Here is a 14894-nt window from a genome sequence, read left to right as displayed (position 1 = left end):
GCCCGGGCCCCTCTAGCCCGCGGGCGGGCGGGACCATAGAGATCCCGCGGCACCGCCCCCTGCGGCCCGAGTGCCCGCTCGCGCAGCTCCCACAATGCACCGCACAATGGCCCGACCGCCGCCACTACCGGGGCCTGAGCTGGCCTGGCGGAGCCCGAGCGCGGCCCGGCCCGCAGCGCGGGACCCCGAGCGCGGTGAGTGCCGGCGAGGGCCCCGGGGGACGGCGGGGAGTGGGGCGGGAGGCCGTCTCGCTGCGTCCGCGCGCCCTGTACGCGGAGCGGCGGCGCCCCTCATCTCGGGCCCCTCAGCGCGGTCGCCCACACCCCGAACTGGGGGCCCAGCTTGAGCCAACCCGGCCCCAGATAGGCCCCAGAGTGACGAAAACTCTCCTTGGACCCAATACCTGTGTCTGGGGAACCCGAAGAAGCCCCACTAGCCCCCTCTCTTTCGAGATCCTGAGACGCAGTCCTGAGAGTCCCCCACTCCCGACCCCCAGGTTCCCTGGAGACCCAGATAACGCGTTGCTGACCTTACCAGAGACCTGGGTCTGGGGGACGCAGATAAGCTGCACCTGCTCCCTCCTTCAGACACGCCTACCCAGACCCACTTAACCCCGTTTCCTGCTCCAGAAGATCCGCTCTTTACCCTGTTTCGTTTTCCAAACTTACCGAAGCCCTTTTGAGGCTTCCCACAAATACCTGGGTCTGGAGAACCCGAATAAGCCCTACCTGTAGTTCCCTACTCAATGACCATATTCCCAAACTTCAGACATCTTCCATCCGGTTACCTTTGAATTTCAGACTATCTTCAGCTATCTAGCTATCTTCAACCCCTGGAGCCCTCCAGCCGGTAGAATCTCCCTATCTCTTTCTTTAGGGGGTCCCTTAGAGACCCAGATACCTTGCTCATGATTCCTTACCATACTTGCTCTTCTTTCCCATCCCTGAGATCCCTTCCAGACTCCTCCCTGAATTTCCCTTCTTTCTCCAGCACCGGTCCACTGCCATCTCTACAATCGGGGGGAAATTTAACCTTTCCCACCACACAGTGGGGTGGTCCAGAAGCTGGCTGGGAGCCAGGCTGTTTCCTGCAAATCCAGTCCCATGCTGTGTCCCAGCTTGGTGGGGAAAAGGGGACAGCTGCATGGGGGAATTGGTGCTCTCACCTGCAAGTGTAGCGTGTCTCCTGGCTTGTGTGTTTTTCCACCTGTCAGCCTTGGACTGTGATAGAGTTTAGCCTTGGGTTTCTACTCCTTCTGTCTTAATTAAGGTGAGGCCACCAAATTGGGGGGAACAGGGGTGTCTAATCAGGTTTCCTCTCTGTGAAAATGTTGCTGTGGTGAGTTGCAGCCATTTGCTTAAGGCCTCCCCAGTAGTGGGAGGCAGCAGGAATCTGAGGAAATAGTGAATCAAAGGGACTCCAAAGAGGGCCCATCTACACTGACAGAAGAACTAGCAGCCTGAGAGTAAATCTAACCCCTGCTAATCCTGTTTGATGTTTCTTGGAATGATGCAAGTCATTGAGACTCTCCAGCCTCCCTGTAATTTAATTCTCCCACCACTCTGGAGTGTGTGTGTGTGAGAGGCATGCGTGAGGGGGGCAGCATTCCCATTCCCCCCTTTCCTTCTCACTGTTTTCCAGTCAACCAGTGTGTCTTTTGGATTTGTTTCTTTCTAGTACCCAGGTCAGGACCTGTTTTTTTTTTTTTTTCTTTAAGTCTATTTATAGTTTCCCAGTTGCTATTTTGGGTTCTGCTTAAGGGAAGATTCTACCCCAAGAAGTTCCTGGGTGTATTTCCTCTGGCAGGTGTTGAATTGAGTTCTTCAGATCCCCAAGTAGTTCTTGGGCAGGAGGGATAAAAGCTATTTTAGGGTAGTCACTGAAGTGGAGCTGTTAATCCTCTGTGGGTCTCTTTAGTTAAGAACACTCAGAGATTAACCCTTTCCTTGCTGCAGGGGTGCTATCTCTCAGTAGTTTTTCTTTTTTTTTTTTTTTTTGGTGGGGGAGAGAATTGTGAGATTTTGAGTGTGGCAGAAGGTGGGAACATGCAACTCAATACAAAGACAAAGATAATAGCTCTCTTTTGTTGGGCACTTATAGCAAGCCAAGCCTTATGCTGAGCCCTTTGCATACCTGGCTAAAATAATCCTTACAACAAGCCTGTGAGGTAAGTATTTTTAGCTTTACAGATGAGGAAATAGGCTAATAATGGAGAAAGAACGCAGTTTCTATAGAGATGATGTAACACCATAAAAACTATAGTTTCATCAGAGGGCAGCAAGCATCATGGCATACAACAGAAGACGGACAAGCTAGGAGCAATATGTCTCTGTTTGAGCTTCCAACCAGGGTCATATGTAGTTTTTAGCCAGCATTCCTATTTGGGGTACTGAGCCTTATTAGAAGAGGGTATAAGAAAGTGGCTATCTAGGCAAGAGAGAACTCTGGCCCAGGAGATGGTGCTGGAGGAAGGTAAAGTAAGAGGCTGGTTAGAGGGGATGTGCTGGGGGTTAGTTGTAAGGGAAAAGGGGAAGACTGCATTCTGGGGAGATGTTGGGAAAGGAAGTAAACTCACTCTGAGCCCTGAGAAGTAACATTGAAGGGGGGAAAAGAAGTACTACTCAAGCCTTATGCGGAAAAGAGGCAGACCTCAGAGCACGGCATGTATTCTGCATACATTTTATGTCAGACGCTTACAAGAGCATTATTTCACTTAATCCTCTGTAAGAATCTTATAGGTAAGGAGAATAAATCTCTATTTTAGAAATTGAGGAAATAGGTTCAGAGAAATAAAGTAACCTGCCCATGGTTTCCCAGCCAGTAAGTGGCAGCTTTTCTGATAGCAAGTCCAAGGTTCTTTCCTTGCTACCTCCCCTTTCAGATCAGTCACCAGAAAGAATCTTAGGCTGAAAATATACTGAGTTACACCAGTAACTGGGAGGGATTGTGTTTGTTTTATGGAAACAGGTTCTGTCAGCTTCTCTATAGTTGTTAAGGTTAGAATGTGAGACCAGAAGAGCAGCTTTGAACGAGAAGTAGAATTCTTTCAGTTTTGCTGAGGAAGGAGAAGTCTGAAGGAACAGGCCTTCTGATTATGTGAGACAAATCCAAGAATCTTTTGGAAGAGAGGAGTTTGCAGGCAAAGGGCAGAGGGAGACAGAGGACAGACTAGATCCCCAGAAGGATTCTTTTTAAGGCCATATCCCCATTAAATGCAGATCAAGGCAAGCACATGGCTGCCACTTTCCTCCTTTGGTTCTATCAGTACAACCTCGTGACCTCTTCTTAGCCACCACCAGCCTCTTTCCTAGAAGCCCATTACTCACTCTTTCAGTAGCAGTGTGCTAAACTGCTGTGTCTTGTTTGTGCTTGTTCAGGAGAACAGATGAGGTGGATGTGTGGGAGGTGGGGACATACTGTTCTGTTTCTGAGTTTGTGTGGAATTTCCAGGGCTAGGCTACCCTGTCACATCAGCCAAAGTGATGTGACTTGTTTCCTTCTACTGCCATTCCCAACTTTCCAGAGGCTGAGATGCATGATTTCAGATATGAAGGGGGAGCAGAATTTGACTTTGAAGATAGGAGTAATTCCTTCCAAACTAAACATGCATACTTGAGCTCACTCTTCCCAATTCCAAGGTGCATAGTAATCACTGGTATTATAAACAGGTAATTCCACCCTTGTGAAGGAGGAGGGGACTTAAACAATGAAAGCTAGACATCAGAGGCCTTTGAGGTTTATAGTGAAGTAGGCAAATATGCCATGAAGACTTGAAGGCTCAAGTGGGACTAGTTTTTAGTGCTACCTACTCCTCCCAGCATGTGATTCATGCAAAATGCAGTCACCTTTATGCAGATCTTTCTAGGCAAATCTCTACTCGTGATGGGGAAATGTTTATCATGTTACATTGCAATGTTTCTTCAACAAGAGGAATGGTTCCTGAACAGGATATAGCTCATGTTGATGATGAGCAAAGCTCTCTGGGGCATGAACCCGCTGATCCCATCATCTCGTTCACGGCCAGTCTGTTGGATGAATGGTCACTGTAAGCAGCAGGTGCTAATGAGCTGAGCAAGCATTCTGTGGCCCACAACTAGTTTGTGCAGTTGGAGCCCTCCCCAGATTCTGGTGGACAATCCCCAGACACCCTGTTCTCTCTTCACATGGAAGAGCTTCATGACCAAATTTTGGCATATCTTCAAAGGGAATCCCCTGTTAAGTAGATTGTATTGCATTTTGGTAATCTGTGGTAAGTTTGTGAGTATGAATGAAGGTCTGTTGTCCCCTTTTGAGAGGCAGTACAATAACTCCCATCCTCTTTCTCTGAGTTGGTGTCAGGAAAGAATTTGTGTCACCTTACATCAGTCCCTCTGTCCCCCAACAAGAGAAGTAATCAGACCTCAAGATTTTGGCTCTCCACTTTGAAAGGGCTGCAAACCTGGTTTTAGCCAGAACTTCCTGGGCATAAGTTAGTCTCTGAGAATCAACTTGTATTCAATACTGATTTACTTATCTAAAAGAAAGTTGAGATTCCTTTTCTAGATATTAGGTATGTGGAGATGAAAGAGATGTGATTTGAGTCCTCAAAGAATCAGTGTATGGTGGTGAAGACTAAATTACAATGCAAGTATGTTAACCTGCTCATAATGGAGAAGTCCATCTGTATGTACTCTGAGGGTCTGTAGGGGAGCACTCAGCACCTTGGAATGTTGCTAAAGAAGCATGGTCTGAGGCCGGGCGCAGTGGCTCACGCCTGTAGTCCTAGCTCTCTGGGAGGCCGAGGCAGGCGGATCGCTCGAGTTCAGGAGTTCGAAACCAGCCTGAACAAGAGTGAGACCCCGTCTCTACTATAAATGGAAAGAAATTAATTGGCCAACTAAAAATATATACAAAAAATTAGCTGGGCATGGTTGTGCATGCCTGTAGTCCCAGCTACTCAGGAGGCTGAGGCAGGAGGATCGCTTGAGCCCAAGAGTTTGAGGTTGCTGTGAGCTAGGCTGATGCCACGGCACTCACTCTAGCCCAGGCAACAAATCGAGACTCTGTCTCAAGAAAAAAAAAAAAAGCAGCAGCAGCATGGTTTGGGCCCCAAGACTCAGAGGTGAGGATGGGACCAGTACTGGTTGCTAAGAGTCTGCTATTACCACCTCAGATAGAACCTACTGATGTTGATGCACTACTAAGAAACACATCTGGTTCAGGGGCTGACTTTCCAGCAAGTAAATTTCCTAAGTAAAGGCTTCTCCTTCCTTCTCTTTTGCCTTTTGGGCATTTTATTGCTCCTTCGCACCTCCATGAGGAGGAAAATTGTGGAAAGTAGTGGATGAAGAGGTGCTAGGGTAATTAGGAAGAGGAGGAACTGCTATCTCTAGGTTTAGTGGAAAGGATATAAAAGTGAGGTCCAGAAGAGAAAGTTTGAAGTTTTAAGTCTTTTAGTTTCTCAGCTTATCTCATTTCCTTTTTTTTTTTTTTTTTGAGACAGAGTCTCACTTTGTTGCCCAGGCTAGGGTGAGTGCAATGGCTTCAGCCTGTCTCACAGCAACCTCAAACTGCTGGGCTCAAGCAATCCTCCTGTCTCAGCCTCCCAAGTAGCTGGGACTATAGGCATGTGCCACCATGCCCGGCTCATTTTCTCTCTATATATTAGTTGGCCAATTAATTTCTTTCTATTTATAGTTGAGATGGGGTCTCGCTCTTCCTCAGGCTGGTTTCGAACTCCTGACCTTGAGCAATCCACCCGCCTCGGCCTCCCAGAGTGCTAGGATTACAGGCGTGAGCCACCGCGCCCGGCCATTATTTCATTTCTTATTGGCCTAGTTGGTAGTAGTAATAATAGTTACCACAAAGCACTTACTGTGTGCCTAGGCTTTTGCTGAATGCTTTATATTCATGATCTTATTTAATCCTTAAAACATCTGTGTGATTTAGAAGATTATTATGTCCATCTTATAAATGAGGAAATAGCCAGAGAAGTAAGTAATTAGCTGAAAGTAAATAACTGGCTGGAAGTCACATAGCTTCTAAATAAAAGGGCTGGGGTTGAAATGGGATGGATCTGTCTGCCTCCAGGGCCTATGTTCTCATTGTATTAGGCTCCCTAACACCAGGTGTTCTGTGTTTCAGGTGAAAAGATTGTTTTCTGAAGGCTGCATTGAAGGCTGTGACAGAGCAGAGAGTCCGTGTGAAGCTGATGGGGAGGCTTTCTGATTAACATGGCCCTTCGCCATTAGCCTTGCCATGACCACATTTTTCACCAGCGTCCCCCCCTGGATTCAAGATGCAAAGCAGGAGGAGGAAGTGGGCTGGAAACTAGTTCCCAGGCCTCGGGGCCGAGAGGCAGAGAGTCAAGTGAAGTGCCAATGTGAAATCTCGGGGACACCCTTCTCAAATGGGGAGAAGCTGAGGCCTCACAGCCTCCCCCATCCAGAACAGAGACCATATAGCTGCCCTCAGCTGCACTGTGGCAAGGCTTTTGCCTCCAAATACAAGCTGTATAGGTAGGTGACACTCTCATACTTCTTCCTGCCCTGACATTTCCAGAAGACAAAGCCAGAGACACCCTGCTGAATGTGGGAAGACTGGTGTTAAGAAGAGTGAAGGTTAATTTGTCCTAGAAGTGTATCCTAAACACCAAATATTTGATATCACTCACTAAAAAGTATTCAGATCACTTGATTCAGACACTAGTTACCTGGTGGCTACAATATGAGGTACCCATGAACAAATTAGACTCAACATTTTTATCAGTATTCCTTTTCCCACCCCTGTCAGGTGGTGGTTAGAATTTTAGCCAGAAATTATGAATCAGTCTTAGAACTTCAGGACTAAAAGTAGACCCTCTGGTCTGTAAATTTTAAAAGTAGAGGCTCAGAGTGGGGACATAATTTACCCAAGATCACATAGCATCTTAGGTCCTGCAGTGCCTCTTCCACTGAATCAGCCTGCTACCCAGGTGATTATGTCTATCTCCCTGGTGCCCCCGGGCCAGCTGCTTTTATGAAACATGAAAGCTCAAGAATTGCTACTTAAAGCGAAACAGAATGTGAAAGCCCTTGTGTAGATAAGGCAGAGCAGCTTTGGTTGCTTTGGTGGGGGACAGAGGCCTGGTTGAAAGCAATTTTGATTTTATCCTTGCCTTTCTATTGGAGGAATCATGAACTTGCCCTTTACAAATGAGATAGACCAGCCTGATGTGCAATCATCCAACCATCCATTCATCTATTCAACTATTATTTATTGAGCTCCGGCTATGTACTAGTCACAGTGCTCGGTGCTAGGGACAGAGTAGTGAGCCAGACAGAGGAGGTGTTGGCCCTCTTTGAGTTTATGGTCTTAATGGTGTGGGCAGACAGTAAACAAGTAAATACATGAACAGGATGACCACAGAAAGCCTCAGTTCCTCATGTGGAAAACACTTGATAGGAAGGAACTAAAATAGGCGGCAGGGTAGTGTGGTAGTTAGGATTGCCCTCGTGACAGTTCTGCGATCCTCAGGAATGCTTTCATTCTCCGTGTGCTCCTATGTCTTAGGGGACTCCAGTCAGGGCCATCCTCTTAGACTTTCTTAGTGATGGTCTGGGTGCCTTTAGGATGCTGCAGGAAAGGTCCTGGTCCAGGAGGCAGGAGCCCTGACTCCACCCTGTAATTTACTGTGTGATCTTAGGTGAGTTACTAAACCTCTTTGGGCCTCAGTTTCCTCACCTGCAAAATGAGGGAAATGGACTGTAGATGACTCAGCATCTCCCTTTTATATGTTATCATGTCAGTTATGTCTTAGGAGGTTGATAGCAACCCACATCGCCATGAGCACTCGAGCATGCACATGTAGCATGAGGGTAATGTTTGATACCCTCCAGGTAGAAAAGACCACTGGGTGCTATACTAGAGACAGCTGTGGCATATCTGAGTGAACTCAAGTCTTAAGAAGGTTGTGTTTAAATCCAGCCTCTGCCACTTACTGACTGATAGGTGGGGCTGTCCTGTGCTTCAGCCTCCTCTTCTGGAGGACAAGGTTAATGACAGCTTATGCAGGGCCTGGCAAACTGTGGCTGCTGAGTCGATTCTGAATGCACTGTGAAGTTGTGGATTGCAGTTCCTGCATTTGGAGCTGCTTTCCAACCAGATGACAGCAGGTAAACCAATGGACACTGAGGTGCCATACCATTAAAACATTTCTTAATGTGTTACTAGTTTACGTGGCAAGCAACTCAAATGGTACAAATGGTCGTTCAGTGAAAAATGAGTTGTCCTTACACTTGAAGCTACTGTTCTCCCTAAAGGCAGCCACTGGGGCTAGTTTCTTGTGTATCCTTCCTGAGACATTCAAATATGTCTTCCCTTCCCTTTTTATGTTTAAAAGGGATTATATTACATACACTTTATTGAACTTCCTTTTTTGACTTAGCCCTATATATCTTGGGAATTCATTCTATTTTTTTTTTTTCTTTTTTTTACAGGACACCACTGTGTGAGGAATTCATTCTAGATCAGAAAGTATAGATAAATTTCATTTTCTCTCATGTCATTTTAAATTATTTAAGTGTAACTTTTTGAAAAGGAAATACATTCATATAATTCATAATTCAAAAAGGCACCTAAAGTTATACGATGAAAATTCTTTATCATACCCACCTAGAAGCTGTCTAGTTTTTTCTACGTGGGCAGCCAGTCATGTCAGTTTCTTGTGTATCCTTCCAGAAATGTTAAGCATAGATAAGCAAATGTCACAAATATTTTCCCCCTTTTTACATACTGAGTACTATTCTACAGGCACTATTCTGCCTCTTTGCTTTTTTCCCCACTTATTATATCTCTTAGGAGTTTGTTCTGTGTACGTACATATAAAGCTGCCTCATTTTTTTAAAAAAATTGAATCATTTCATAGATATAATTTATGTAACCAGTTCCCTATTCATTGGATGTTCTGATTGTTTCTGATTTTTTTTCTACCACAAATGATGCTGCTAAGAATAGCAGTACATACATGATTTTGCAGGTGGCCAAGGATATCTCTAGAATATAGTTGGCATGGTATTCTATTGCATGGCTTTACCGTAGTTTGTGTATCTAGTTTCCTGTTAATGGACACATTGGTCGTCCATTCAGCCCTTATGATCTTCCCTCTTTTCTGGTTTCTCCCCATCCCCCTTCCCTATCCCCAGGCACATGGCCACCCACTCAGCCCAGAAACCCCACCAGTGCATGTACTGTGATAAGATGTTTCACCGCAAGGACCATCTGCGGAACCACCTGCAGACTCATGACCCTAACAAAGAGGCCCTCCATTGCTCTGAGTGTGGTAAGAATTACAATACGAAGCTGGGCTACCGGCGCCACCTGGCCATGCATGCTGCCAGCAGCGGTGACCTGAGCTGCAAGGTGTGCCTGCAGACCTTTGAGAGTACCCAGGCCCTGCTAGAGCACCTGAAGGCCCACTCACGCCGGGTAGCAGGTGGTGCCAAGGAGAAGAAGCACCCCTGTGACCACTGTGACCGCCGGTTTTATACTCGTAAGGATGTGCGGCGGCACCTAGTGGTGCACACAGGCCGTAAGGACTTCTTATGCCAGTACTGTGCCCAGCGGTTCGGCCGCAAAGACCACCTGACGCGTCATGTCAAAAAGAGCCACTCGCAGGAGCTGCTCAAGATCAAGACAGAGCCAGTGGACATGTTAGGCCTACTCAGCTGCAGTTCCACGGTAAGCGTGAAGGAAGAGCTGAGTCCTGTGCTGTGCATGGCCTCTCGGGACGTGATGGGGGCCAAGGCCTTCCCTGGCATGCTGCCCATGGGCATGTATGGCGCCCACATCCCTACTGTGCCCAGTGCAGGCGTGCCACACTCCCTGGTGCACAACACGCTGCCCATGGGTATGAGCTACCCTCTGGAATCCTCACCTATCTCTTCCCCAGCTCAGCTCCCTCCAAAATACCAGCTTGGATCTACCTCATACTTGCCCGACAAATTGCCCAAAGTGGAGGTGGATAGTTTTCTGGCGGAGCTTCCTGGAAGCCTGTCTCTCTCATCCGCTGAACCCCAGCCCGCCTCACCTCAGCCGGCGGCAGCTGCGGCCCTCCTAGATGAAGCACTGCTCGCCAAGAGCCCCGCTAACCTCTCTGAGGCCCTCTGCGCTGCTAATGTGGACTTCTCCCACTTACTGGGCTTTCTTCCACTCAACCTGCCCCCGTGTAACCCACCTGGGGCCACAGGAGGCCTGGTCATGGGCTACTCCCAGGCTGAGGCGCAGCCCCTGCTCACCACTTTGCAAGCTCAGCCTCAAGATTCCCCGGGAACTGGGGGACCACTGAACTTTGGGCCTCTGCACTCCTTGCCTCCTGTCTTCACCTCTGGCCTGAGTAGCACCACCCTGCCTCGTTTCCACCAAGCATTCCAGTAGCCCCTACGGAGGTCCTCAGCTCAGTCTTTGGCTCTGTCCAGGAGCCATAGTACCCACCCCGTCCGTGTCCCCGATGAAGGCAGCTGAGCTTTCAGAGCTGGGTTCAAAAAGAAAAAATTCCAGTGTCTGTATGGAGCACTTGGTTTAGGGGTTCAGGCTCCAGGATCGATACCACGAGGAGCTTTGAGTCCCAACCCCGTGAAAAATCTCACATCATAGGACTTCAGGTATTTTTACTTTTTTTTTATCTGAATCGGGAGCCACACTTAGTCCTCTTCCTCTCCAAAGCGTCAGAACCTCCTCCTCTTTGGAGAAGGGGGAGGCCTCTTGGAGACACAGAGGGTTTCCTCTTGGATGACCTCAAGAGAAATCGCCCAAGAAGCCCGCCTTCTGGTCCTAACCTGCAGACCCCACAGCAGTCAGTTGGTCAGGCCCTGCTGTAGAAGGTCACTTGGCTCCATCACCTGCTTCCAACCAATGAGCAGGAGAGAGAGCCTCTGTTCTTCCCGACCACCCCAATCCCTACTGTACCAGCACCTCCGTTTCCAGTCAGTGTTGTCCAGCAACGGTACCGTTTACACAGTCGCCTCAGATACACCATTTCACCTCCCTTGCCAAGCTGTTAGCCTTAGAATGATTGCAGTGAACACTGTTTACACACCGTGAATCCATTCCCACCAGTCCATTCCAGTTGGCACCAGCCTGAACCGTTTGGTACCTGGTGCTAACTGGAGCCCTGTTTACAAGGCGGAGTCGGGTCTTACTGACTTCTCTTCACTTGAGGTCACATTTTTCCCCCGTGGGGAAATAAATTGACTTTGGACTGCTTCAGTCTCTCCCATCTTCGATGACTGCATCTGTTCCTGCCTTCCTCGGCAGTGTCCATAGGAGACGGGCAAGAAGATCGGAGCAGTTTTCTCACAGGTCTACAGTTCTGTTTTTCTCCAAGTACATCATGACCCCTTCGTCCTCCTTTTGAACTGGAGAGGGGAAGAAATGAAAGGCACGCATACTTCTATCGCCTCCCCATTCCCTAATCCCCACCCTGAACATCATGTGCTGTTGTTATTTGTCTTGGAAGGAGGGACTCTGGGTTCTAGGTTGGAGTGGATAGCAAAGGAGAGGGTATGAGTCCCTCGTTTGTCTCCCTCCTATCTGTCCCTTTTCCAGGAAGTTGTGGAATTGTTGGAAGAAGAGTTTTCAGAAAGTTAGGACTGGGCAGTTAAGTACATTGTTGCCCCCCATACCAAATTTTTTCTTAGCCACAATGTCCCTTCTGTCTCTTCCACTTTGTAGTCCCCATGGACTCAGGCCACTGTGCATAGGCTTCTCTGCTCTCCATCAAAGAACTTCAACCTTCTTGTGGCCCCTTTCGGTTTTGCTCCTAATATCCAGCAAGGTTTCTTGCAACAAATGATTAGTTCTCTTCTGACTTGGGGGGCTATTGCTACAGACAGCAAAGCCCTTGCCCAGAACCCAGACGAACCCCATCCTTGCTTCATCTCAGTTCTGCATGGGCTTCGCACTTCCCACTTGAGGAAGGGAGGCACCTCAGGGACCTCCGTTGTGGGACCCTCTTGAGACACCTGATTCAGAAACACACTTCTACCTCTTTACTGTTAACTCCTACAGATGCAGCCAGCAAGTTCTGGGCACTTCTCTCACTGAGTGCCTATTGCTGGCTTCTCCACTAGGGTTTCAGGACAAACTACCAAGGAACTGCCTCAGCCTCCCATCAGTCCTCCCCACGCCCCTTCTGTCTAGACTCACTTTGGTTTTTCATCAGGAACTGAGCAGGTCCAAGACTCAGGCTTCTGCTTCAGCCCAGGCCAGTACTCCTGTTTGAGGTGAAAGCCTTAAAATTTAGCTCCCTGGCCCTTGATTGGAAGCAATGTGGAGTAAGTAAGCATGTTTTGATTTAGGCAGGGTAGTTCAGGATACCTTTAAAAAAAAAAAAACCAGATATAAAAATGTCTGGCAAGATTAGAATCAGACTAGGCGATTTGCTTCTAAAAATTAGTTTCAGTGAGTCCCAGGGACTAGTTAAGGTTTATTTTAAAAAGCGTCTACCTTGGTACGCAGACACCTCCTGCATGCTGTGCATGTTATTGGGACTCGTATTATAGGAAATGGTATGTGAGAATCCAAGTAGGACTTGCTGCTGCCATTCTCCTTGTTGTATCTGGTCTTCATCACTAGACCCAGCAACCCTCCTTCCCTTGCCTGCCACCTTCCCTGCATCCTCAGTTTGTAGAGGAAAATGGGCCTCTGGCCACAGAATATAAAGTCCTGGGCTGTTAGAGGAGTCCTGTCCTCTCTGCCTGCTCTTTCCTGTCCCTCCCTTGAATTCTTTCTCCCCATAGGAGATGCTGGGAAACTAAGAACCGGCAAAGCAACTATTTAAAACCTTTTCACTGGGACCTACTCCCACCTCCTTCTTGTCTTCTTGCCTCCCCCCACACACACTCCTGTCTCTTTCCTTCTATCCTTTCCAATTCCCTCAGTGCCCTCACCACCCACAAGGAATTTTCCCATCACTGTGAATTTTGCTGGTGCAGAGGAATATTATCTGCCTTTACCTCTTTTTTGGACCATAGCCACCCAGCCATTTCTTAAACCCCCCTTCCCAAAATTAAAAAAAAAAAAAAAAGCCTTATTGGCCTGGTTCTTCAAAGGATAAGAGTCTCTTTATCCTACACTCATTACCCAGACTCACTTCAGTACTTTACTGAGGCCCGAGAGCCTGAGGGACATCTGCCCAGGACAGGAGCCATGGCATGTGGCAAAGACCAATCAGGGACCAGAAAAAAGGAGTGATGTCCCCCCTTCTCCACCACTTCCAGCACCTGTCAGTGATGAGCTGCCTGAACAGTGGGGCAAGCACCTCCCACCCCACACAGTAGTTGGTCAGGGCTGAGTGCAAGGGATGACATGCCCAGGTATCAGCTCAAAAGATCTCTGCACCATCTTAAAGAGGTGGGAGGCAGGGAAAGGAGCACCAATGAAATTTTTCCCTTCAACCTTTTGTTAATGGAAACCGGGGAAGCAGGTGTGATTACTTTTTTGCTCATAGATATTGTCCTAAGTTGGAATTCTCCTACTACCCTAAACCTTCCCTAGTAGTCCTTTAAATCCCACCCTCCCTTTTTGGTAGCTGTTTCCTCCGCCCTCTTTCCACCTCCCCTCTTATCTAGGAGCTGTTTTTAAGCACGATTTTTTAACAGGTTATATTGTACAGGATCAATATTTTGCTTTTTAACAAGGATATTTATGTAATAAGAAACTTTGCCTTAGGCAGGTGTTGGCCAGAAAAAGTCCAGATTCCTCTGGGACCCCACCCTGGCCTCTCCTGGAGCTCTGAACCTGCTGTGGAAGGAATTGGCTGTGACCTTCACCACTGGAGAGTAGGGTCTGTGGCGAGGGGAAGGGGTGTTCACCGTGATTAATCTGGTGCCTCCATGGAGAGGTTTGGAAGAATTCAGTCCAGTTTCTTCGTGTGTCAGCTGACTTCCTTAGCTGATTCTCCCCATATGCACCTCTCCACCTCTGCGTATTTGGCACTAGAACTCCTGAAACACCACTTCTCATGCTCCTCCCTCCCTCCCAGCGGTCAAGGCTTTGGAGCCACTCTTTTGTAACGCCAGATTATTTAAAGAGAAAAATACAAGACAAAAATCTTCTAGCACTTTGTAAACACAGTGAATAACCTCTTGGAGTATTTTTGGCTTTATATAAAACAAGGTTTTTAATTGTAAAATATAAGTGCCATTAGAAAATGCACAGGGCGTATCTTTGTTAAAGTAGATTTTTCAATGTTTTACAGAATTACATTTTCAAAAGTTTTTATAATGAAGTTGTTTATTAAAAACTTCTGAATGATGTGTTTGGAAGTTGTGAACCTGTCTGATTGGGAAAGGGCTGAAGAGAGCCTGGAATTGGGAAGAATTGGAATCTTCAGATATCTTTAGCATCCAAGGTGATGGTGAGTATAGGGTAGACAGTAACAACCCTTTCCATTAACACCTATAAGCTTTGTACTTTGAAATTAAAAATCTTATTTGAATGCCTTTGAGGTAAGTTGGCATCATCCTATCTATCAATCATCTTGGATGCAAGGGTCAGAAAACCCAAATCAAGTTGGCTTTAAACAGTGAAATTTCATGTAACTGAACATGCCAGGGCAGGGCACAATGGTGCATGCCAATCATCCCAGCACTTGAGAGGCCAAGGAGGGAGGATCACTTGAGGCCAGGAATTTGAGACCAGCCTGGCAACATAGTGAGACCCCATCTCTACAAAAAATAAAAATTAGTGGGGCCTGGTGTTGTGTACCTCTAGTCCCAGATACTCAGGAGGCTTAGACGGGAGGATCACTTGAGCCCCAGGAGTTTGAGGCTGCAGTGAGCTATGATCATCCACTACACTCTAGCCTGGGTGACAGAGAGAGCTCTCTTAAAAAAAAAAAAAAAAATGTTTGTTTTTAAATGCCAGATGAGTGCAGT

The 14894-nt window shown here is 47.3% G+C and overlaps 1 protein-coding gene across 1 annotated transcript; it reads left to right on the top strand.

Moving 5' to 3' along the window:
• The first annotated feature begins 83 nt into the window (after positions 1-83).
• PLAGL2 (PLAG1 like zinc finger 2) lies at positions 84-14273 on the top strand. Its single transcript, XM_012755193.2, has 3 exons — positions 84-194; positions 6124-6497; positions 9162-14273. The coding sequence occupies exons 2-3, from the start codon at positions 6238-6240 to the stop codon at positions 10390-10392; spliced, it is 1491 nt and encodes a 496-aa protein (XP_012610647.1). The 5' UTR covers positions 84-194; positions 6124-6237; the 3' UTR covers positions 10393-14273.
• Positions 14274-14894: the final 621 nt, after the last annotated feature.

This window comes from Microcebus murinus, chromosome 16, assembly GCF_040939455.1.
Source record: "Microcebus murinus isolate Inina chromosome 16, M.murinus_Inina_mat1.0, whole genome shotgun sequence".
NCBI lineage: Eukaryota > Metazoa > Chordata > Mammalia > Primates > Cheirogaleidae > Microcebus > Microcebus murinus.
The sequence above is the reverse complement of the archived record's forward strand: the minus strand, read 5'-3'. Positions and strand labels throughout refer to the sequence as shown.

Coding starts and splice junctions, on each gene's coding strand:
- PLAGL2 (XM_012755193.2), top strand. CDS start 6,238: ATGACCACATTTTTCACCAGCGTCCCCCCCTGGATTCAAGATGCAAAG. Junction 6,498..9,161: donor TCCAAATACAAGCTGTATAG/GTAGGTGACACT, acceptor CCCTATCCCCAG/GCACATGGCCACCCACTCAG.